This window comes from Enhydra lutris, unplaced genomic scaffold (genome assembly GCF_002288905.1).
Source record: "Enhydra lutris kenyoni isolate GAN:26980312 unplaced genomic scaffold, ASM228890v2 scaffoldscaffold93, whole genome shotgun sequence".
NCBI classification, from domain to species: domain Eukaryota; kingdom Metazoa; phylum Chordata; class Mammalia; order Carnivora; family Mustelidae; genus Enhydra; species Enhydra lutris.
The window spans coordinates 3,159,271-3,182,471 of NW_019154177.1; the positions used below are offsets into that span (position 1 = coordinate 3,159,271).

At 44.0% G+C, this 23,201-nt stretch overlaps 2 protein-coding genes across 3 annotated transcripts in view; both read right to left on the reverse strand.

Moving 5' to 3' along the window:
• LOC111138542 (histone H2B type 1-A) overlaps positions 1-23,201 on the reverse strand; it is a 364,628-nt gene that overhangs the window by 306,870 nt on the left and 34,557 nt on the right. The gene's annotated exons all lie outside the window — the stretch shown is intronic.
• LOC111162587 (solute carrier family 17 member 4) lies at positions 4,070-19,920 on the reverse strand. Its single transcript, XM_022527090.1, is given in 11 exon segments — positions 4,070-4,535; positions 5,664-5,754; positions 6,596-6,743; positions 6,827-6,959; positions 9,080-9,241; positions 9,364-9,482; positions 11,342-11,428; positions 11,600-11,687; positions 11,773-12,006; positions 12,647-12,852; positions 19,833-19,920. Coding segments are annotated over 11 exon segments (1,491 nt in total). The 3' UTR covers positions 4,070-4,400.

Genomic DNA, 23,201 nt, shown 5'->3' on the forward strand with positions numbered 1-23,201 from the left:
TGCAAAGCCCAAGCCTCCCCATGTTTGCGGACACCGCAGAGACAGGGAGCAGGGGATGGATGGTCTCATGCTGTGTGCCTGGACTTAGCACGATTTTGGAATTGTTCACCAGTCATACTTATTTTTATGTCAGGAGGAGAACAGAGTAGCACATGCCTGGGATAAGCTGTCATCAGGACAAGGAAGATAGCTGGAGAAAAATACACTTGGCCAGACTGGTGCTTGGAACTGTTCTGAAAGCTTTCCTTTATCCGCCGGGACTCACCAGTGACATTTGTGTGCACTTTTTTGTTTCTCTACAAAACTTCGTGTAAAGCAGAACCCTGGGAGAGCCTGGGACTGACCTCCTCACTGAAGGGAAGAGGGACCAGCCCCGGAGCTGGGACTGAGGGGCAGTAAGCGGCTCCAGGAAGAAGATGGCGTGCACCTTCCTAGGATGTCCCACCCCACACCCCGTGTGCATCTCTTTTGTACCATATATTGTTTGTACCACTTAGCAGGTCTGAATTTTAAATGTGGATTTTTTCGTTTTCCACTCCACATTCTTTGCTTTATAAATGATTGCTGAGTCAACCAATAAACAAGTGCAAGAAAACCAATTTTATTCTTAGATTTTCTGAAAGACCTTTTCCCCACTTTTCAGCTTTCAGTCCTCTGTGTTGTCAATGTGTGGGTCAATGGGAAGTCTGAGAAGATTTCTGTACTTTAAGTGAGCCATTTGGGGGAAACTGTACTCATCAGGCCCTGGGGAGGAATCAAACTTGTTTCTAGAAGCGATGAAAAGTGATAGATGAGGAAAAAAACAGAAGAGTCCACCGAAGGAAAGGAGCGGAATTACACGCCAACAGGGGTCGTTCAGAAACAAGTACTTTGGGGCGCCTGGGTGGCTCAGTGGGTTAAAGCCTCTGCCTTCGGCTCAGGTCATGATCCCAGGGTCCTGGGATCGATCCCCGAGCCGGGCTCTCTGCTCCGCAGGGAGCCTGCTTCCTCCCCTCTCTCTCTCTGCCTGCCTCTCTGCCTACTTGTGATCTCTGTCTGTCAAATAAATAAATAAAATCTTAAAAAAAAAAGAAAAGAAAAGAAACAAGTACGAGCCTCTGCCCTGATGGGCGAACCCCATGATCCTTGCTGCTGAGGGCCTGGGGTTTGCTCTGTGATTGTTGGAGACGTGGAATGGAGAGACCCAGTCTCTCAGTCTCAACACCAGATGGGATAAGGAAGGGATTTGGTAGGTTTAGGTAATTCTATGTTCTGAAAAACAAAGGAAATTAAAGAAGAATTGGGTCCTTTACCTTCTCACCCATTTCTTCCCTAACTGGTCTTCCACACCACCACAGGCCGTGCACTGAGGCACACGGTGATTGAACACCTACACACTCAATACACACACACACATACACACACACAAATGTATTGATACTGTGTGCAAGACAAGGTTGTTGTTGTGTTTAAGACATTACAAAGTAGTATGTGTCATGGTTCCCGCAATTCCAGAGTCTGCAGTCAGATGGGGTGGAGGGAACTGTCCTAAATGAACAGGGGTGGGGGGTAGGGGGGAGAGGGAGGAACTAGGGCAGGTGTTGGAGGTGCCCTGAAGGCAGGACGCAGTCTCGAGCCAGCTGTGAGAGAACAGGAGAAGCCCTCACGCATCCCCAGTCATTCATCCAAATGGGCTTCGGGCCCAGGTTCCTCCCGAACCCTCAGCCTTCTCAGGAACCGTGCTCATGTGTGTTCTTTTCAAGAGTCCATTTCGTTTCTCCCCCAGGTTTGAACCATGCTCACTTTAAGCTCCTTTCCTGCTCCACTCCTTTTGGAAACACATATCTCTCTTCCCTCTCTGAGCACCGTATTCTCTTGGTTTTCCTTCTCTCTAGTCTCTTCTTTTTTCCTTTTTCTTAAAAAGGCTAATGATCCCCCAGGCTGGCTGTTCAGTGTTGGGACTTCTGTAAGGTTCTCGGCAGGTGTTCCCTCCCTACGCCATCCTTTTGCCCGGGACAGCCTCTGCTGTGCTAAGCATTTCAATCACTGCCTGTATCTAGAAGCTTCCTAGATTTACACGTGAAGCCCAGATCTCCCACATGTCTACTTTCCTTCCTGTCATCTTCACCTGGGTAGATCTCAGTCTCCTAGGCATCTCCATCTGGACAGTACCAAACCAAAACCTGGGAGTCGCCCTAAGCCTGTTCGGTGTCTGGGTCTTGTCAGGTGTATCCCCTATGGCAGATAATCCATTTACCCCTCACCCGTGGACCCCTTATATTTCCTTTCCTACAGTCATCATCCACATGCCTTTGTGTCGTCCACTCTCCTGAGACGTTGTCTTCCCTGAAGCTGGGTCTGACTTCGGTCTCTGCTAGGAACCCATGTTATATCTTCATCAATACTCATTTCCTGCTGCTCAATGCTGCTGCTGTGTTTCATGATCCTAATCCTCCCCACGTGGGGGATAAATGAAAGCGGACACATTGCACGCACCCTGCAGACTGTGGAGTGGAGTCAAGCCAGCGTGAGTCTTCCACACGCACGTTAGGAAGAACTGGTAAGTGAATGAGGCGACTGTGGAGTGAGGCTCACTGAAGGTAGGCGGGATTCCAGCGGTGAGAGGAGTAGCTGTGACACCAGGAGGGCAGAGGAGGAACCCTGGCCAATGTCTGGTCCCTGAGGTGGGAGGGATCTACAGAGACCCACAAACAAGATGCAGAGCAGCGATCACGATGGCAAGAAAGAAAGTGGCTGGGAAAAGTGACGGCCAGGACATGTCCAAGTGCCCTGCATCTTCCAGAGGCCACTCTGATTCCTACACTGTCATCCACGGAAAACAAGTTCTCTGAAAGGGCCCACGTTTCCTTACCCCACTGCCACTAGTGGCAAACATGAGCCTTTCTCTGCATACAGAGGATTCAGGCTTCATCGTTTTTCTCTCCTTGTTATTTTTCTCCTAGGCATCCTATGTCTGTCCCCCGTGAATGTGAGGTCAGCTTGACTTGCTCTGACTTCCTGGCCTAGGACTTTGCATTGTGTACACTGTGGCTTCCGTTGTTTGGGGCTGTCTTTGGAAGGTAGCTCTCAGGGTTCATCATCTGGTTGTTTGGACACAGTTCCTCTTGTGCTCCCCTGTCCTCACTCCCATGGTTCCGGCTTCCTTTTTTGCTGTGGTGAGAAACTGTCCTCTGTTCCCTCATGCTTTTGCCAGGACAACTAAACAAAAGGGATTTCTGTCCTGAGCGCTTCTGACAACAAACGTGTGGGTTTTCCCACACCAGACAGTTCTCTCTTTCTCTGGGGGACACCAGCCGGGTGCCGTGTGAGTCGATTCTGACACTAACTTCCTGGGATTAGTGCAGACCCCACAGGTGAAGGGCTTCATCCCACAAGGCTGCCCCCATCCAAACATCAATTAAAGTAGTCGGTACCCGAGGTACTCACACTTCTGTTTGATTTAGCTACAAAATTGGGGGTTCCCATGACCCCTCTCCCCTCACATTTGATAATTTGCTAGAATTATTCACAGAATGCAGGAAAACAGTTTGTTTACTATTACTACTGCTTTATTATAAAGGATACAACTTAGGAACAGCCAAAAGGAAAAGATGCCCAGGGCAAGGAATATGGAAGAGCCACAGAGCTTCCTTGCCCTCTCTCGGTCACCACTGTCCCAGCACCTCCCTGTGCTCACCAAGCCAAAAGATCTTAGAACCCCGTATTTTAAGTTTTTATCAAGGCTTTATTGCATAGGTGTGATTAGAGTAAATGGCAACTGATGAATAACTCAATCTCCAGCCCCTCTCACCTCCCTGGAGGTGGGATCGTGGAGCTGGACGTTCCCACCTTTGAATCAGACCAGCTCCCATCCTGAAGCTATGGGTGGCTTCAGTGTCCCCCAGCCACCGTCATCTCCATAGAATACCCAAGGTGCTCTCATCACTCCAGGAATTCCAAGTGTCTTAGAAGCTCTTGTGTTGGGAACTAGGGACCGAGTCCAAATATTATGACAAAAGTTACTCCTATCATCTCTACCACTCAAGAGATCTGAGATTTCACTAATCTGAAATTCTGGAGCTCTGTTCCAGAAAGTAGGGGCAGAGACTAAATATGTATTTCTTATTGATAATTTCTTATTAAGTCATAAAAATGGGCAGAGTGGAGAACACTTAGAAATTCAGACACACCTATGCTTTCCAGAGCTCACAGTTAGATAATTGGCCTTCCCTAACCCCCACCCACCACCGTAACATCTGCAGGCGGAACCTTCAGTATTACACAGCCAAGCTCTCTGAGAAGATACTGGAAACAGTCAATGCAAATCAAATGGCTAACCAGTCAAGCAGGTACTAAGGGATAATGTCCATGACTGCAAACAACGAATGGCTAAGCGTTGGGATCTGACGCATCCGTTTTGCTCAGAGCTGAGTGAACGTCTGTTCTGTAGCCCAGTCCTGGACCTTTGCTTGGCCGAAGATGAGGTAGAAGACCAGGCCTGACATGTTAATAGAAACTGCAATCAAGAAGACATTTCTCCAGCCAAACTCAGAATCCTGGAAGGAGGAAATTACAGAGTGTTAACAGTCTCTTGGCTCTTGGTCCTCCTATTCAAAAAGGTCCTGGTGCAGGTCTGGCTCCCCAACCCCACTCCAGCCTCTGTGGCCTTCCTGGTTGTTCCTAGAATACGCAGGTCATTTCCTGGGCCCTGGCCTTTCCCTCTGCCCGAACAGTACTCCTCCCGATAGCCATTTGTTTCACTCCCTGGTTTGTGTCCAGTCCTTACTTAAATGTTACCTTCCAAGACCACCCTATTTAAAATGGAAATCCCACCCCCTCCTGTGTGCCCTGTTCTCTCCTGCTTTATTCTTCTCTTCGCACTTGCCACCATTCAGTATATTTCATATGTTATTGATTTCATTACTTTTCCATCAATTGCTTTCCCACAATATAAGCTTTACCAGACAGGGACTTCTGTTTGTTTGATCCACTTAAACAGTGCGTGGCACACGCTAAGGTTGAATTAGCGAATGAATGAATGAAGGGATGACAAGGGAAACAAAATTCAGTTTGAGAATTTCCCTATTAAAAGCTGTTTCCTGGGGCGCCTGGGTGGCTCAGTGGGTTAAAGCCTCTGCCTTCAGCTCGGGTCATGATCTCAGGGTCCTGGGATCGAGCCCCGCATCGAGCTCTCTGCTTAGCAGAGAGGCCTGCTTCCCCCCACTCTTTCTACTTCCCTCTCTGCCTACTTGCGATCTCTGTCAAATAAATAAATAAAAATCTTTTTAAAATTAAAAAAAAAAAGCTGTTTCCTGACAGTATTAGCAACTAGAAGAGAAACCCCTCAGTCACAGTCAAACCAGAATGGTTGACCCCTCTATACTTTGTAAGAAGTGCCATGAATATTGCTAGAAATTTTGATGATTAGCATGAAAAACTTCTAAAAACTCTTAAAGTATAAACTCTAAGTCTGAGCGCTCACCATCACTCCACATCCTAAACCTGTGGTAACTGTCCTGCATGAGCTGAGCCTGGGGTGGGGGGTTCCTGAGGGGACTTGGGACTCTCGAGCTTTAAGCTGAGCTCCATTGGGGAGTGAACAAAAATATCTTCAGTCTGACTTCTTCTGAGTGACCTCTCTAGGTGTCTCTCATGAGTATTTTCATCAGAGCATTCGACCTCACCTGACTGATTAAAAATCCAGCAACAGTGGAAGAAATGGCTCCTGATGAGTATGCAAAGACTTCCGATAGTCCCTGAAGAAAGCTAGTGTACCTGAGACAGAAAAGAATATTCCAGTGTAAGCATACCGTTCACCCCAGCTTACTTGTTGTAACTCTGTGCTTGTCCCTGGGGGTGCCCTGAGGCGACCCTCGGTCAAGCCTGAGTGAAATGTGCTGACTTGTGATTAGTACAGTCCCATGTGAGGGTCTGAGGCTCCCAAGGGTCATTTGTACTAACTTGTCAACATTGTTGTTACAAAATGTACAGATTGATGATTTGCACCGAGTGTGTATATTCTCTTAGTTTCTGCTATGGAACCTGATCTCACAGCTTTATTTCTGGGTAAAAAAGACCCCTCACTGGATGAGACGTTGGTTCCCCTGAGACCAAGGCATCTCCCATGGGTCATGGTGGTTGGTTATCTGAGGATAGAGTATGTTCTTCTGACCGTGAAAGGTTCCTGGGGGCTGCATTTGGAAGTCCCCAGTCCTCCTTGATACTACCTCTCTTGGAGGTCAGTGTTTCTCTTACTCTCCCATTAGTCAAGCTTTACCTTTGGGAGCCAGCACAGTAGTATTTTACGGGTCCTTCACTAATCCAACCCTGTGGGACTGCTGCATTTCCCGACAGAGATGTGGGTGTGAGTCCCATCCTGTCCCTAGCTGAGCTGCGAGTGAGGCCACTGCCTCCCCATTTCACCTGGAAAACTGAGTGCACAGTGGTGGGCTAGCTTTGGGTCCCTTCCAGGAATTATTTGGATGTAGGGCTAATGCTGGCATTTCCTGTGACCTGTAGCGTGGATCACCCCACACGGAACTGGGGCATCAGAGCGACTTTAGGGTTGCAGGACCTGAGCTGAGTTCCTGTGTGGATGTGGCCAAGGGGTCCCTACCGAGGAGCAATATCCAAGATGTTAACAAGGGCTCCCGTTTGGCAGAAGGTGCTGGTGACAGAAGACAGTGCCAACAAGCCCATACTGGCACTGAAGCTGAATCTGACCCAGTGCAGGGACACGAAGACCACAGATGGGACAAGAACCCCTGCAGCAGGAGGACAAACACAGAGGAAATAAAAACTGCCCTGAGCTTCCCGCGTCCATCCCACAATCCACCTGGGTCCTTACCAATGGCAGTGGAGAGTTTCCTGATGGTAATGAGTCTGAAGATTTTTCTGGAGTGAAGAAAATCCACCAGTAGACCTCCAAGGATAGTGCCGATACAGGCAGCACCTAACAGCAGGGCTGACAGGATTCCACTCTGAGGACCAAAGAGAAGGCGCCTGCCTCACTTCGTGTGCCATGATACACACTGACTGTTGTGTGGCTTGTCTATGTTTAGAGCTTCTCTATATAGACCTATCTCCTCGAATACAAATTTCAGGTTACTGGAATTATTAGAATACAATTTTGGTGCCTAAGAGAAAATATGCATATAGTTCAATTGGGAAAAAAAATGTTTAATGCTCTCATCTTAGGTAAAGTCACCTGGAAAGAGATTTTAAAAAAGAGCAAAGCCCAATAGAAAAATAGGCAAAAGATAGGAACAATTTACAGAAAAAGGAAAATAAGGGGCTCCGACCTCATAGCGAGAAGAACTACTTTTTCATGGATCAAACTAGCAAAAATCCAGCAATTTTTTTACCTGATCCCCTGGGATGCTGTGGGAAACTGGGTACTTACAAATATCAGTGCCCTGTGGAGAGCAATTTAGCAACAGATACAAAAGTCTGTACTGCGTTTACCCTGAACAGACATGCAGAAAGAGTTGCATAGATGGGTGGCTGACCAGCAAGGTTTTTTGCCCAGAGATTGGAAACAACCCAAATGTCTCTCAGTAAGAGTCCTGTGTACTGATCTGAAAAGATCACTGTGGTGTAATATACAAACAATAGCAATGTACACAACACATAATGTTTTGTGTAAAAAAAAAAATGACAAAATAAGATATGTTTGTGTATGCCCGCAACTTTATAAAGAAGATAAAGAAGCAGTGGAAGAATATTTAAGAAATTAATAAAAAATAGTTATCTGTGGCTGGGAACAGGCTGGGGGGACAGGGCAGACCGGGGATGGGAACGGCAGGAAGATTTTTCACTCCTCTCTTTGGATAGAGTTTTTAAAATGTTGAACCCTGGTTTGATCAGCTCAGCCTCTCTATTACAGTGCTGTTAAAGAAAATATAAAGAAAGAAATGTTGTGTAAAACTCCCCAAACGGAAAGGCTTTAACTGTCACCATGTCCCAGCTGTTCACATTATGGATGAGTAGACTGAAGCCACCAAGGTTTTATGACTTAGGGAGAAACCATCTTGAGACCCATGGGAGTTGGGGCCTCTTGACTTCCCAAGCTGATAAGCCTGGTCTCCACTGGTCTCTCCAGTCTTTCCCCCCGTCCTCCCTGTCCTCAGCCTTGGCCTCTGAGATGGGGAACCCACTTGGCCTCACACCACAGACAAACCATCCCCAACAGCTGGCCTCAGAGATGTCTGTCTGGACCTCCTGTCCCCTGATGGTCTCACCTGAGATTATGGCTTTGCAGCCTGCTTCTGGCCTCCTCTTTGTGAAGACCCATGGCCACTCAACCCTTGGGCTTTCTGACCTCAGTACCTCCAGCCTGTTTGCACATGTGCACCCCAGACTCTGACCTCTGCTCCAAAAAGTCAGCTTCCTGTTGGCTGGTTAGCACATTTTCACAAGAGGAGCCCAGTTAACATGAGAGCACTGCTTTTTGAGTCCAAAACACAATATCATTCACTCAATAACCTTGTGAACTGCTGTTAATAGGCTCTGAAATCTGATATACTCTTTGCCACTTCTAAGACCTTCATCTTGCAGGAATTTAAAGGCTCCTGTCCACCTGTCAGGGCACCTGTTCATTTTGTGAAAATTCAGCTGTACACATACACTTTTCTCTGTATGCGTCATACTTGAATAACATATTTTTTAGAAGAACATTATCTGCAAGTTTTGGGTAGGAGTCCTATTTGGGACTTTATATCCTAGTCATAAACTCTTATTTTCAGCCTATGATGTTTATGCTCCCTGTCAAGCCTTCTTGAAGGCGGAATTTGTCTTGTTAACACTGTCTTGTGCAGACTGTCTTGTTTGCAAATGTTGGTTGGATTGAACATCAAAGTTTTACATTGGTCACTTAAAAAGTATGACATTCTGAGAATGTCAAGCTTACCTAGAACCGTCCCAGTCTTCCCCAATAATCGGTAGGTCACAGTAAGATGATTAAGAATTCACACAACCAGGTTGCATTTCCTACACGAAGGTCCTTGGCCTAATCCCCTGATTTTGTGGCCATAAGTGAGACAGAGGATTATATAATAAAGCATTTAAACAGAAGAATGGAATAGACTTTCTCTATACTCACATCTCTGAAGTTTGCTTGAAGTACAGAGTTGATGTATGTTGGCAGGTATGTGACCAAAATATTAAAAATCCAGAATTCAGTGAAATGAAAGACTAAAATGCCCCAAAGTGGTAGGGATTTGATCATAGCCTTAATGGGATGGGACTAGCCTGGCGAACAGCCCTGGAAGAAAGCAGATATCAGTACTGCTCCATCAGAAGACAAGAGATTTGCTCTAATGCTGTCTTCAGCCCAAGATACCTGGACCAACACAGGGAAATGGCAGAGTAGTTCATCAAACGCACCTGTTGAGCCAGTGAACACACAATATATTCCTTCTCTCCAGCACTGATAAACCGATGATGTATAGGGTCATCATAAACAAGAAGAAACCAGAGAAAAGAATAGGCACAGCCAATTCCACCTAGGAAGAGGATCCCATTAGACCTTGATGGCAGTTCTTTCAGTTTAACTCTGCACTGAGCTGATTTCTGTGGTTGACAGAATCACTGACCCCAATATTCCATTCCTACCTGTATCTATGCTCTGGCCCCCATCATTGGTGGAGGGTGCTTCCCCACCACCTGTATATACATTATGACAGTGATGGACAACCCAACATTCCCAGTATTGAGTGGAAATAAAATTCATCTTAAAATTTTCTTTTTTAGAATCTTAAGAAAATGTCTTTTTTTGAAGCAGAGTGTAGATTTTAATTTATTTTTTAATGAAAATATTGTTTAATCTACAGATTTTATATAAACATCACCAACTTTCCCAATACTTTTTTTTTTGTTATGTTCAATTAGCCAAGATAGAGTACATCGTTAGTTTTTGATGTAGTGTTCAATGATTCATCAGTTGCATACAACACCCAGTGCTCATCACCATGCATGCCCTAATCTTAATCGCTCTTTTTAGTTGCCACCTTGGCCTTTACCCATGCCTTCACAGAGAGTAAAGAGCTATCATGGAGTATAGAATTACCATATGCCAGCTTTCTGTGAGATTTTGAGAGTATAAGAATACAAAGATACAATCTTGCCATGGAGGAACTTAAAATCAAGTACAGAGGAATAGATGGGGAAAGTTTCCACCACTGGAGATCAAGTAGAGGATGTCAACAAATATTTCACTGAATTCCTTCCTTGTAGATCTACATTTGTAGCTTCCCTTTCTGAAAACTAGGAGCAGAGTAAACCTCTCTCATTGCTTGGATAATTTTTGTAACCTGCCCTTTGAAGTTTCCATGACAGAGCCTTTGCAGATTGCCATGCGAAAGTAATCCATCTTCACACAATTTTTGTTTCTAGTGAATATATTGACCTGATGTTATAGGAACCCTTGATATAAGAGCATTGTCCTCTAACGGAAACACTGCTGGCGCTCACTGGTCTTACTGGAATCACACAGGTTGCAGATGGGACTTCAGAGAATATTTTAAAAGTCAGACACAAACATTAGCAGCAAGCAGCTGGGGAGATCCCAATCAGGGCTGGGTAAAGGCAAAACAGTGAAGTAGTAGAATATGGCTTCTGGAACACCCCGTGCATCTTTGGGACCTTCTGCAGCATCTCTTAATGTATGACATCCACTCTGGAGCCTCCCACGATCTGCCCTGTCTTGCAGGTTCCACTGGTTAATTCTCTGTGTCAATCAGCATTTTATGATCAGGTACAGTCTTAGAATTTTCTGGTTGTAATAATAGAATTTTATTAAAAATGAATTAAATAAATAAGCATAACTAAAAATACCATCCCATCAAGATACCATTTTCAGCATCTTATGAAAGAAATCCCTCTGGGGTTCATTGTGTGTTTGGTTTGGAAGCAGGACAGAACATTATGATGCCTTTGAAGTCATTAGGTTATTCTGACTATGCATCCAGGCTCCTGGGATTTAAATGTCGTTTTGCATGATTCACAACATGATTAGCTGTGAACATTATCACCTGTAGTTATATAGTTATATAAATATTCATATCTATTAGGATTTGGTTAACCATAGATGACTTGCATCACGAAAATCATGCCCAGCATTCTCTATCACAAAACAAAATCCTGAAGCACGCCTGAGTGGCTCAGTCGTTTGGGTGTCTGCCTTTGGCTCAGATCCAGATGCTGGGACTCCAGGATCAAGTTCCACATCGCCTCCCTGCTTCTCCCTCTGCCCCTGCTCATGCTCTCTCTTTCACTATCTCTTAAATGAATAAATAAATAAAATGAAACACACAAAAAACAAAAAGAAAAAAAAAATCCTGAGATCTGAGAAGCCCAAACTTACAAAAGATATAGAAGATAGAAGGCCACCCTTTAGTCTGGTAGAGGAAACCACCGATGAGCAAAGTAATGAAGGATCCCATCAAATGCCCTAAACAGAAGATATGAGGATGTTTTGGGTGAGAGAGTTAGGGTCCTCTCTCACCCAAGCAGGAGCAGGGAGACAGGGTAGTTGGAGTCTAAGGTCTTGCTTGTGTTGATAGGCCATTGTAGAGTACTCTTGGACAGTGCGTACAAACTGACAGTTTAGGGTCTCGATTACCTGATATAGCAATGTTGATGAGTTGATTCTTCTCTAGTGGGGGAGCCCATTTGACCCAAAGTGAAAACTGGCTTGTTAATACCATAACCTGGGGGGAAAAAAAGTTCCATTCTTGGCTATTGAGGTCATTTTGGAACTAATATTCCACTTATAATTAGAAAGCATCTTGGTACCTGGGCTATGCCTTGAGCAATCCGCAGGACAGTGATCGAGAGCACTCCTGCGTCAGCAGCCAATGGAATCGAGAGGGCCAAGACTGAGGAAAGAAGCAGGTTAACACCCACCAAGTACGTGGCTCCAAATATTCCAGCGATGTAGCCAGTAGGGATGGGAACCAAGAATGAGGCATAGTTGCACGAGCTGAGAATGATCCCCTGAATTTCAGGACCCCAGTCATACACGGGAGCCTAGGGGACAAGAGAATCTCACTGTTTATCTTGGCCAGAGAGTTGACAGTTTTGATCATGTGAAACTTGAGAGGCAAAAAACAAAACAAAACAAAAACAAAAACGGGCAGTTCTCTCTCATACTTCTCTCCAGTTCCTCCAGTCTACCAATTTCGTTCAAAAAAAAAAAAAAAAAAAACGCAACACACAAAACCAAAAACCCAAACTTATGCACTATGTACTCTTTCCTTTTACACAGTTTCCCTGGTGACACAATAAACTAACCCATTAAAGTGTGAGAGATCCTGTAAATAAAGAAAAGCTATAAAGAAGAAAGCATTATAGGCAATGGGGTAACTTGAAAAATATGTGAAGAAAGAAAGCCAAGATAAACATCTGTGAAACTTATTTTGCAACGTTCATCCCTGTCAAGGAAGAACGTATGTCCACTAAAGACGAAAGTGGTTTCCTGCATTTTCACTTAGTCCGCTTGGTCCGGTTCCACTGCTAGACACTAGATAGAGAAGAGATATCGTCTCCTTAGCTGCCTGTTACGTTCTCGTGTAGTCTAGTTCATCGAACATAGTAGATGTTTCATAAATAACCCTTTAGGTCAAACCATCTGAGTCTGAGAAAGGGTCTGGAGTCTCGATAAACTTACCATGGCCTCAGATTGCTGCAGAGTTCCATTCCAGCCGTCCTGGGAGTCGACAGGAGGCCTTCCTGTGGAAGCATTGATTGGCCTGAGCTGGGCCATGCTGCTCACCATGGCTGGCATGGCAATGCTCAGGCTCATCCTTTGAGAGTTAATCGAAAAATTGCAGAGATGCACAAGGAGGGCCAGCCCATGTTGGACCGAACAAAAGCCTGCGATGAAGGGGCACAGAAAGTCTTAAGATCGGGGTAATTTTCTCCCACCTTCCCTAAGTCTGGAAGAGGGAGAAGACTGCAGTCTGTGAAAGGAGAAATAGAGAGCGGGAGTGGCTCTGCAGGTGGCTGGTGGACACCCAACACCCCTGCCCCTGGCAGGTGAGTGGGTCAGTCACTTGCTTAGAATCATTACTTGAGCAGAGACTTGAAGGAGGTGTGGAACTGGCCAGAGCGAGTGTTAGGAAGGGTTTTGAGCCCGGGCTCTGGGATGAGCTCATGAGCGTGGGACTGGAAAGAAGTGAAATGGGACAGAGAACTGGCTGGAGGTAGTGGTCGAGGGGAGATGGAGAGGAAGAGACAGGAGTTGTTGGACATGACTCCCAAGGTCCCCACCCTGTTACCAGGGAACAAGGCACATTAACAGGTTAGGTGCTGGGAGGAGATGAGACTTGAGAGGTAGGCTAGGTTAGACTCCAGAAGCATTTCACCTTCATCTTGCTACCGTAATCTGGGCTCGCACGAAATTTGCCAGTGGTCCAGTAGGGGTCTGGGGCCATCCTGGATTTGAGTCCAGGTACATTAGTTTGCCAACAGCTAGAAGGATTGATGAGCTGTCAGAGGGATAATGTTTGATCCCGCCCTCAAGGCATGTGGGTGCCCCATTTCCTGGCTCCTATGAGGGAGCAAAGGCAGTTGAAATGGCCAATGCTGTCTCGTCTTGAGGGGTGACACGCTTGTCAAGTTCCAGGACCCCCACCTTTGGTTTAACTTGGGGGGCATTCAGTTGAGGCTGCCCCTCCCCCAACCACACGAATTTACATTAGAGTTTTGATCAACATTGTATAGATAGGGCAGATGACATTGCAAGGGACTGCCCCATGGACAGTGTTGTCTTCTCCTGGCCAAGAGCAGGGTGGCTCCCTGTGGATTCCGGTCTCTTCCTCTGGCTGGAGCTGGAATTTTAGAGTTAGTTCTCTTCAGTTAAGTCCCACACAAGTTTCTTCAGAGACTTTTTATCGTTTCTATAACTGAGTCCTCCCCTTATTACTTTCATGTTTCTTTCCTCTGGGTTTACAGCAGAAAGCCAAACACACACAAGTGGCAAGTACTAATAGTGGAAAACAATACATGCTTATTTTTGTCATTTGTAACATTTCATCCCCTTGGGTAATTTATCCCACTGGCAGTTTGTAAACAGTGCCAAATAGGAGTGGTGAGAGCCTATCTGAATTTACTGAGCATGTTTCTCACATCACACCATTAAGTGTGCCATGGGACTTGTACTTGTTAGTGGGACTTGCACTTTTGTTGTATGAAGCTGTCCTATTGCTGTTTCTTATTATTTTGATGTGAATGCAGGAGTTTTATAAACTGTATTTGAATCATAGAGTCAGACATCTGGATCTGCTCTATTTGGACCTGTATATTCTTGGGCAAATTACTGAGCTATCTGCAGCCTCAGTATTCCACCTGTAAAATGGGGTTAATAATAGAGCCTACCTCAGGGTGCCTGGGGGCTCAGTGGGTTAAGCGCCTGCCTTCCGCTCAGGTCATGATCCCAGGGTCCTGAGACTGAGCCCCACGTTGGGCTCCCTGCTCAGCAAAGAGCATGCTTCTCCCTCTCTGCTCTTGCTCTCTCTCTCTCTCTCTCTCTCTCTCTCAAATAAATAAATAAATAAAATATTTAAAATAAAAAATAGAGACTAATTGAGTACATTTATGTAAGTTCCTTATAATTATTATTAATAATATCTGACTGTGCTTACATTCTTGAAATGATCTCTTAATAGGCTGTTGTAATGAAAACACATGCTTTATTTTGCTAATGTTTTGGCTGGAACTTTACTTTGGCATATATAATTGAATTCAGGTGAAGATTATTGTGAATATGTGTGTATGCATAATTTTTGATATGCTAGCTTTGTAAAGAAAGAAATATTTTAGGCTTTTCATCTCAATCTATGACCTGAAGTATTTCAGGTATATAGTCATTTTCTTTTTTCTGTTCTTCTTCTTCTTCTTTTTTTTTTTTTTAAAGATCTATTTACTTCAGAGAAAGAGAACAGGAAGGGAAGGAGGGAAACAGAAAATCTCAAGCAGACTCCCTGCTGAGAGCAGAGCCAGCGGCTGGGCTCGATATGATGATCCTGAGATCATGACCTGAACTGAAACCAAGAATCAGAGGCTAAATGACTGAGCCACCCAGACGCCCCTGAATTATTGAGTTCCTGTCCACCTTACACCTGTTTTCCCCTGTTGCTATGGTATGTGTGTCACAATTGACAAACCTACTAGAATGTATGATTATTAGCTAAAGTCCATACTGTATTCAGACTTCTTAGTTTTTACCTGATGTCTTTTTTCTGTTCCAGAATCCCATTCAGGATAGCACTGTCCATTTAATTGTCATGTCTCCTTGGGATACTTATGGCTAAGACAGTTTCTCAGACTTTCTCTGTTTCTGATGACTTTATAGTTTTGAAGAGTACCAGTCATATATTTTGTAGAATGTCCCTCAACAACCAGTTTGAGGCAGTGTTTGTCCAGTTTCTCCATAAGTTACTCTTGTTTGTTCCCTTTCCATGCTGTGCTCTGGAAGAAGTCACGGGCACAGTCCACACATAGGGAGTGAGGAACTGTACCCCACCGCCTTAAGGTGGGAATCTACAGAAATGCACTGGATACAGAGACATTTTCTGTTCCATAGAATCTCACTGAATTTTTCTAGTGAAACCACCAAGACATCATTTGTTTGTTTTAAGAGGACTTTTTGACAACTTTCTTCACTTCTTGCATGTTTTTTCAACGTCCGCAATTTTTCTTAATTCAAATTTATAAACGTTATTTCCATGGAAGTCATGGACATTATCTGCTTCCCCGTGTTTAATGCCTTACACATTCGAAATGCTTCTGTCCTCTCCTTTCCCACGATTATGTGTGCTCAATCTCTCTGCCTGATCCGTCTGAGTCAGGAATTATTTTATTGCTATGAAAGGTATCTGCTGTCAGAGACCCTGCTCTTGTATATATTTTCACGGCAGTTTCTTTCATGATTTGAGTTCACTTTTTTCCTACATTGAGGTTGTCTCTTTTGTTTTTCCACATCCTTTCCTCAAAGGTATAGACTCCGTGAACTGGATGCTTGATTAAGTTGCTTTCATTTATTCTTTTTTTTTTCTTTTTTGCTTTCATTTATTCTCATGCACTCTCTCTTTTCTTCCCTTCTTCATACCCGTCATCTTTTGAGCCACTTGTCTTGCTCCCCCTCTGCGTCCTTCCTGACTTTTCTAAGCCTTGGCTCTATGTCACTGATGCGATTTTCTGCAGTGGTCATGTCTTTCCTTGCTACTACTTATTCCACTTTAATTCTGAAGTCATATATTTTCCTCTTTAGTTTCCTTTCTTGTCTACTTTGGGCTCTTCTTGTACACTTTCCTGTTGATTTACTTCCTGCACTGTGAGCTTCTTGTTATTCTTGAGATGTTAAGTTGGAAATGAAAATATTCTTTGGTTTTCCCAGATAAAATAAGTGCAGCCATGTAATATGCTGGTTAGCAGTCAGACTGCTCTGGTGTGAGTCCAGGTGACCCCTCTTTGTGCCTCAGTGACTTAAATGAGTTCTTCCTTTCTGCTTGAACTCTGGCTCCTTCAATGGAGAGGACGCCAGAAGGAGTAGCTTCCCTGCAGGAATGTTGGGAAGATTCAGTAAATTAATCCACATAAAGTGCTTAGACCAGTGTCTGACATCAAACATGCATTTAATAAGTCACAATTACTCTTTGATCTAATACATTCCTTTTCCTTTTCTTTTCTTTGTGCTAACGTCTTTACATGTACCTCCTCCCCACGGTCTTGGACCATAAAGGTCAGTCCTTTATGATTTAGTTCCCATATGTTGATACCCTTGTCACATGTTGTACTGGGCCACCTTTGCTGATTTGAGGCCTGCTGCCGTGCGGTGGTAATAGTGTGTGCGTGATTGCACAGGTAGCCGCTGGTGGGATGGAGGAGGACATCTTGGAATTCTTTCGCCAGTTCATTTGAATTTTGCAATGACCTGGTCGATTTTGAGGACAAGTCCCCCAAAATTCGAAGTTAATTTTGGCCATCACGTGTATACTGCCTTGGTCTGCTAAGCTGCAGATCTTGGGTAAGCTGTGGAGGGGAGATGGCAGGATGTGGGCCCATGTGAGCTTCACCCACCACATCTCAGCACAACAGACTCCCCTGGCTTGTGGTGGCCTCGCCTTGCTGGTGGGCTGCTGGCCTCAAGACACTGCCATTCAGAGCTAGGGAGTGTGAGCCGAGGCTTAACAGTTAACGAGTGTGCTCCCTTTCTTCCTAAATGACTGTCCCATGCTCCAAGGAGGAGAGGTTCGTAAGCACTTGTCATCTTCTCTCAATCTCATTCCAAATGTATTAAACCCATCAATGAGCCTTAGGATTCATAGTGTGTTATAGGAACAATTCCCTAATTTTAACCTGGATGGAGATACTTTCTCCAAGTGGTATGCTTGCTTATTTAATTCTGGAACTTTCAGAGAGGGATGTTATTGTAGCCTAGCCCCTGGGTGACATGTTTTCTGTGGGCTGCAGTATGTTCACCTCCGCGTGGGCTTTGGATGGGAGGAAGGAAGCTGTGCCATATGCTGTTTGTGAATTCTCGCTGCCATCCTTGCCTTTCCGAGTTCTCCATGGACACACAAATACCTGGAAGTGACAGTTGTCAATCTCTCATGCAGACAGGCAGGCTTCCAACAATGAGGGTCTTCTGACAAGGTTTGGAAGGGGGAACGCAGTGAGAAGCCATGATGGCTGTGAGGCACCTAGAGGCCCATGGACGAAGACCAGTGATGGTGGAGATGGGACTTCTGCCTGCGACTTCTGGGAGTCACCTTGAAAATTGCCCACTCGGGGCTACCTGTGGTCATCAGAGTGACCCATCCATCCTGACTCCTGGATTTTCTGGAAGGGGCTAATCTGACTTCTGCTTCCCCAGCCCTCCAAAGTTTGTGGAATCTTCCAATCCCCTATATTAAGCCTCTTTTTTCTTGGAATATCCAGAGCACCTTCTGTTTTTCTGAGTGAACCCAGACAGAAGCTCACAGGCCTATGGGAGATAAAGGGATAGGAAAGGCAATGTGGTGTCTGTCCCCACTCAGCCCCATGAACCCTTAACTGAGCCTGATAGAAACCACTGACCTCTGGCAGAACGTCAAGGTTCAGCTTTTCCCTGGGTCTCTAGGGGTACAGGAGCATAAGCAACTCTATCTTGTGACTGTATCTGACCTGTAATGGGGGAGAGGTATTTCTGTGTGTCCCACAGAATAGCTGGATTTGGTTCTGTGAGTTTCTTTGAAGTGCGGTCATACTCAGCAAAGATGTCAGTAGCCTTTGGGGACACAGAGACCTAGAGAAAACCCCAGCAGTGCCCTGAAGGTGTGAGACAGAGGACCCAGGAGTGCCCAGGACGTGTGCGCCGGAGAGGAAGAGAGCTGAGTGGAAACAGATGTTGGCCACCTGTGGATGAAGCAGCTCGCAGGGTTTATGCATAAGCACTATGACAAGTACTTGGAGACTTAACAAAATAATCAGGTGGGACCACGAGTAGTTGGGGTTGTGCCTTATCAAGTGGGACGAGGTTTATCCAAAGAAGGATTATTATTCGCATGATGCCACTTGTAACGACAGGTCAAATGGGTTACGAAAGGATTGGGTATAGCTTCTGGAGCTTCTGGAGTGTCAGCAGCGGACTAAGCAGCATGGTGGGATGGATGTTCTAGAAGACTGTAAAAGAATCCAGAAAGACCACACATGAGTCCCACCACTGCCATAAAGGGGACACTGTGGGAGAGGTGATAATCATAGCTAAAGTTTACATAGTATTTACTATGTGCCAGGCATTGTTCTAAGTGGTTTACATTTTATAACTAATTTAATTCTCATGGAGATGCTGTGAGGCAGCTACCATTATCATCGTATATTTATGAGTAAGGAAACCGAGACACACAAATTCGAAGGTCACATAGCTCATAAATGGCAAAATCAGGATTGCAAACATGGAAAATTTTTATGTATAAGTTATTCATATTACTGATTTTGAGAGAGAGAGAGATGGAAAGAGAGAGCACGTGCAAGTTAGGATAGGAGAATTTGACCGATAGGCTCTTACTACTTAGATGTAGATGAGATCTTAGAGATACAAGAATCAAGCTCTCCCGTTTTCCAGATGAGGAAGCTGAGGCAATGGGGTAGTATGCATTCCAGATCAAATGATTCCTAGTTAACTGTAGACAGAGTATTAGAATGCACATCTCCTTATTTCTCCTTTGATGGGAAAGACTAGGAGAATCCTCTTGTCCTTGAGACATGATCACTTCCCAACAGACACACTGGCTGAAAGGTTGAGGCTTGTAAAGCATCCCACCTTGGTTAGTGCTTTACTGGTCAAAGGCATTATCTTATGAAAAGTCTACTTCCGTAGGAGAATTAATGAATCACATAATTATGAACCATTAAGCGTTTAGGGCAAAATAAGGTGTTCAGCAGGTTTTCTTCGGACATGTTATAGAAAAGTACCAAGTTGTGACATAGACAACGTGGAGGAGGAAAAGTGACTTTTATGACATAGTGGAAAGGAAAAGCCTGTTCTCTCTGAGGCAGGGCTGAATCTATATGAACAGAGAGATCTAACTGGATGCTCCTAGACTTAGTGTCAGAAAACCCAAGACTGGTTTCCATAGTTTCTACTTAGCATCTGCTCTGAAGTTTTTCATTCCTCTATAATGTCTTGACACCTACCTGTCCTGTATACCTTCAAGGTTTCTTACAGGAAGTGAAATAATTCTCCATAAAACAGGCTTTATAGCTATGTAGAGCCCTGGGCAGTTGGGGGTAGCCTCGTGCTCTGTATCACCAAGAGGGAAGTCAGGGTGACACAGATGCCAGTTTTATCTGTAGCCAGTGCATGATTTTACCTTTCCTGGAGGTTTGCGCGTGAACCGTGCTTAAATTACCATCGCTGGAAATAGCTTCCACTCCCTTGGCTTCTGTTCTACTAGGCATTTTAGTTCTCTTCTCCCAGGGACTGGCATTCACCTGCTGAAATAAAAGAATGCAAAAGCAAATACAGGGCGACAAGTGTCCTATATCACACATGACACTGCCCCAATTCTGTGAATTAGGAGGAAATATTTGATGGGAAAAATATTTGATTGGGGTTCAGGAGACCTGATTTGTTGCCCAGACTCTATTGCTAGCCAATCATGTGACCTTGGGAACTTCACGGTTACCCCTGGGTCTTAATCTCTGCTTCTCTGAAATGAAGTGTCTGGCCTGGATTGCCATAATGGATTGTAATATTCTTTCCAGTTCTGTGTTCCTTTGTCTCTCCACTGATAAATGTATCGACTGGGTGTTAAAACTTGACAGTCTTCTTTGAAATTTCATCTGGAAGGTTCCAACTTCTTACATTACCTGAAAAACTGCCTGTTCTGAACATCTAGATATACCAGATAAAATATGGCAAACATCTTTTCAAATACATAGCTCCAAAGATAGTAAGAGATAACCCCATGGATGTAATGAAAAGTTTGCAGTATGAGCTAACTCCTCAGTGATATTGGGACTGGGGTGGGGAGCAGATACCAGTTTCAGTGATGCAGGGTCTTGAGATCTAGGTCCTTGGGGACGAGGGGTGAAGCCTTAGACCTCTGCCAGGAAGGCGATTATCATGGAGATCCTATTATAGAGCCAGAACCCTCAAAGGGGTTCAAAACTGAGTTAAAGAGACTCTGTCCATTGCAACAGTGAGACAGTGATAGCTTACATCCTCCTGAGCTCTGGTTTGAAAAGAAAGAGCCTCTGCTTAAAATTCCAAAAATTCATAACTATGTCACGGGGAGTTGGGGGGTTGCAATTCACACTGTTTTCATTGTCTGAGAGAAAAACTCTTTTTTGGCTGAAAAACTGGACTAAAGAACTGGGCCCAGGCCGATTTCCTTAACACAGATCACCCAGAGTTACTGATGAAGCTCTGCTTAATATGACTTCCAGATCCAAAATTAGAAACACTCAGAGAAGCAACCATCCAAAGCAAGTCCTCAGACTCAACATGTAGCACGATCAAATTGCTGAGAACTTCCAAGAGTTGGATAAACTGATAACTGCCTTTTATAAGCATGTTTAAAATAATTGAAGAAATAAAGGAGAGACCAAAATGTAAGAAGATATCCAAAAGAACAGACATATTTAAGAAAGGCACTACTTGAAATACTAAAGACAAATTTAAGTATTGAAATTAGAAACGAAGCCATTAGACAATGAGCTAATGACTGAATGAGTGAAATAGAAGATAGAACAGAATTATACAGAATAAAGTAATTTATACAGAATAAGTTATACAGAATAAGTTATACAGAATATTAAACAGAATAAGTATATTATACAGATTAAAGCTCAGGCAGATAATGATATATTGTAGCAGAGTTAGGGGACCTGGAAAATAGAGTTAAAAGTTCTGATATGTGTTCAGTAAGATTTCTGGGAAAAGAAAATGAACAGAATTGAGGAGAGGCAATGCTTTAAGAAATAATGGTTAGGGCTTTTCCAGAAGAGATGAAACAAGATTTCTCAGATTCAGGAATGACAGTGAGTGTGAAGCCAGAAAAATGAAGTTAAAGCTATACTTAGACAAAGCGTAAGAATCCTATAGAATACAAAAAGTGTGAAACTTATCTGTAATGATACATACCGTATGAGGTCATTGGTGGGGGACAGTGGGTAGAAAGTAATTACAATATGATACCAGAGAAGGGAGCGGTGTACTTTTTTAAACTTCAAGATAATAATAATAATAATAAAGACAAAGTAGAAGAAAGTGAGTGAAGAGTATGAAACTATCAGTACAATATGTAAGCACAGATGAAGAACAGCAGAACCCACCTTGACTTACTATCAAAGACATGAACCTTCGAAGTACAAGACATTATTTCTTACCTGTCCGCTTCCACAAATATTTGAAAGACTTCTCTCTAGTTTAGGCAAAAGTGTAGGGAACTAAGCTGTTGTTGTGGGAATCAGGGCAGCTTTCCTCTTGGTATCGCTGCTTCAAGACCACTACCAGGGAATAATCCATACAGCCACCCAAAAGCACGTCCCAAGACAGTCCTTGTAGCGATATTTGTAAAAGTGAAAAATTAACAGCTAATTAGTGGTCATTAATGTTTGAATAGTTAAGTAAAGCAAAGTACGTATATTTTTGGAACATTCTAGCCATCAAAAAGAACTAATAAAATCGATATATGTATTAACAATTTAAAGGACGTATTAAGTGAAAAAAGCAAGTTGTAAATTCGAAGGGATACATGCACCCCTGTGTTTATAGCAGCATTATTTGCAACAGCCAAGGTACGGAAGCAGCCCAGTGTGCATCAATGGATGAATGGAGAAAGTAGAGGTGGTATAGATAAATATGGGATATTACTCAGCTGTCAAAAAGAATGAAACTTTGCATTTGCAACAACATGGATGGAGCTAGAGAATTTAATGGTGAGTGAAATAAGTCAGTCAGAGAAAGACAAATACCATATGATTTCACTCCTATGTGGAATTTAGGAAACAAAACAAACATGCAAAGGGAAAAGGGAGAGAGGGAGGGAGGAAGGAAGGAAGGAACGGAGGGAGGGAGGGACAGACTCTGAACTACAGAGAACAAACTGATGGTCGCCAGAGGGGAGGGGTGGAGGGATGGGGGAAATAGGTGATGGATGAAGGAGGGCACTTCTCATGATGAGTCCCGGGAGATATATGGAAGTTTGAATCACTGTATTGCACACCTGAAACTCACATGACACTGTATGTGAACTAACTGGAATTAAAATAAAAACTTAAAAGAAAATAGCAAGTTGTGGAACAGTAAGTACCGAGGTAATAAGTAAAACATATATGCACACAACATTACATTTGTAATTTATGTGTTTACAAATGAGTAGAAAATTGCGAAAGAAAATTCACAACATTGAAACAGTGACAGCTCTGCTGTACGTTGCCCTTAGCACTGGTTTTAAAATTAAGATACACAGTTGGCTAAGCCTGCGTGGCTCAGTTGGTTCAGTGTCTGCCTTTGGCTCAGGTCATGATCCTGGAGGCCTGAGATCAAGTCCCTCACCGGGCTCCTTGCTCAGTGCCGAGTCTCCCTCTCCCTCTGCCGCTCCCCTTCCTCATGTTCATTCTCTCTCTCTCAGATCTTTTAAAAAATAAAAATAAAGAAAAGTTAAATTAAGATACATAAATCTGATAACGCTGGTCAAATGTGTAGAAGGGAATGCAGGGGACCATTCCCTTTG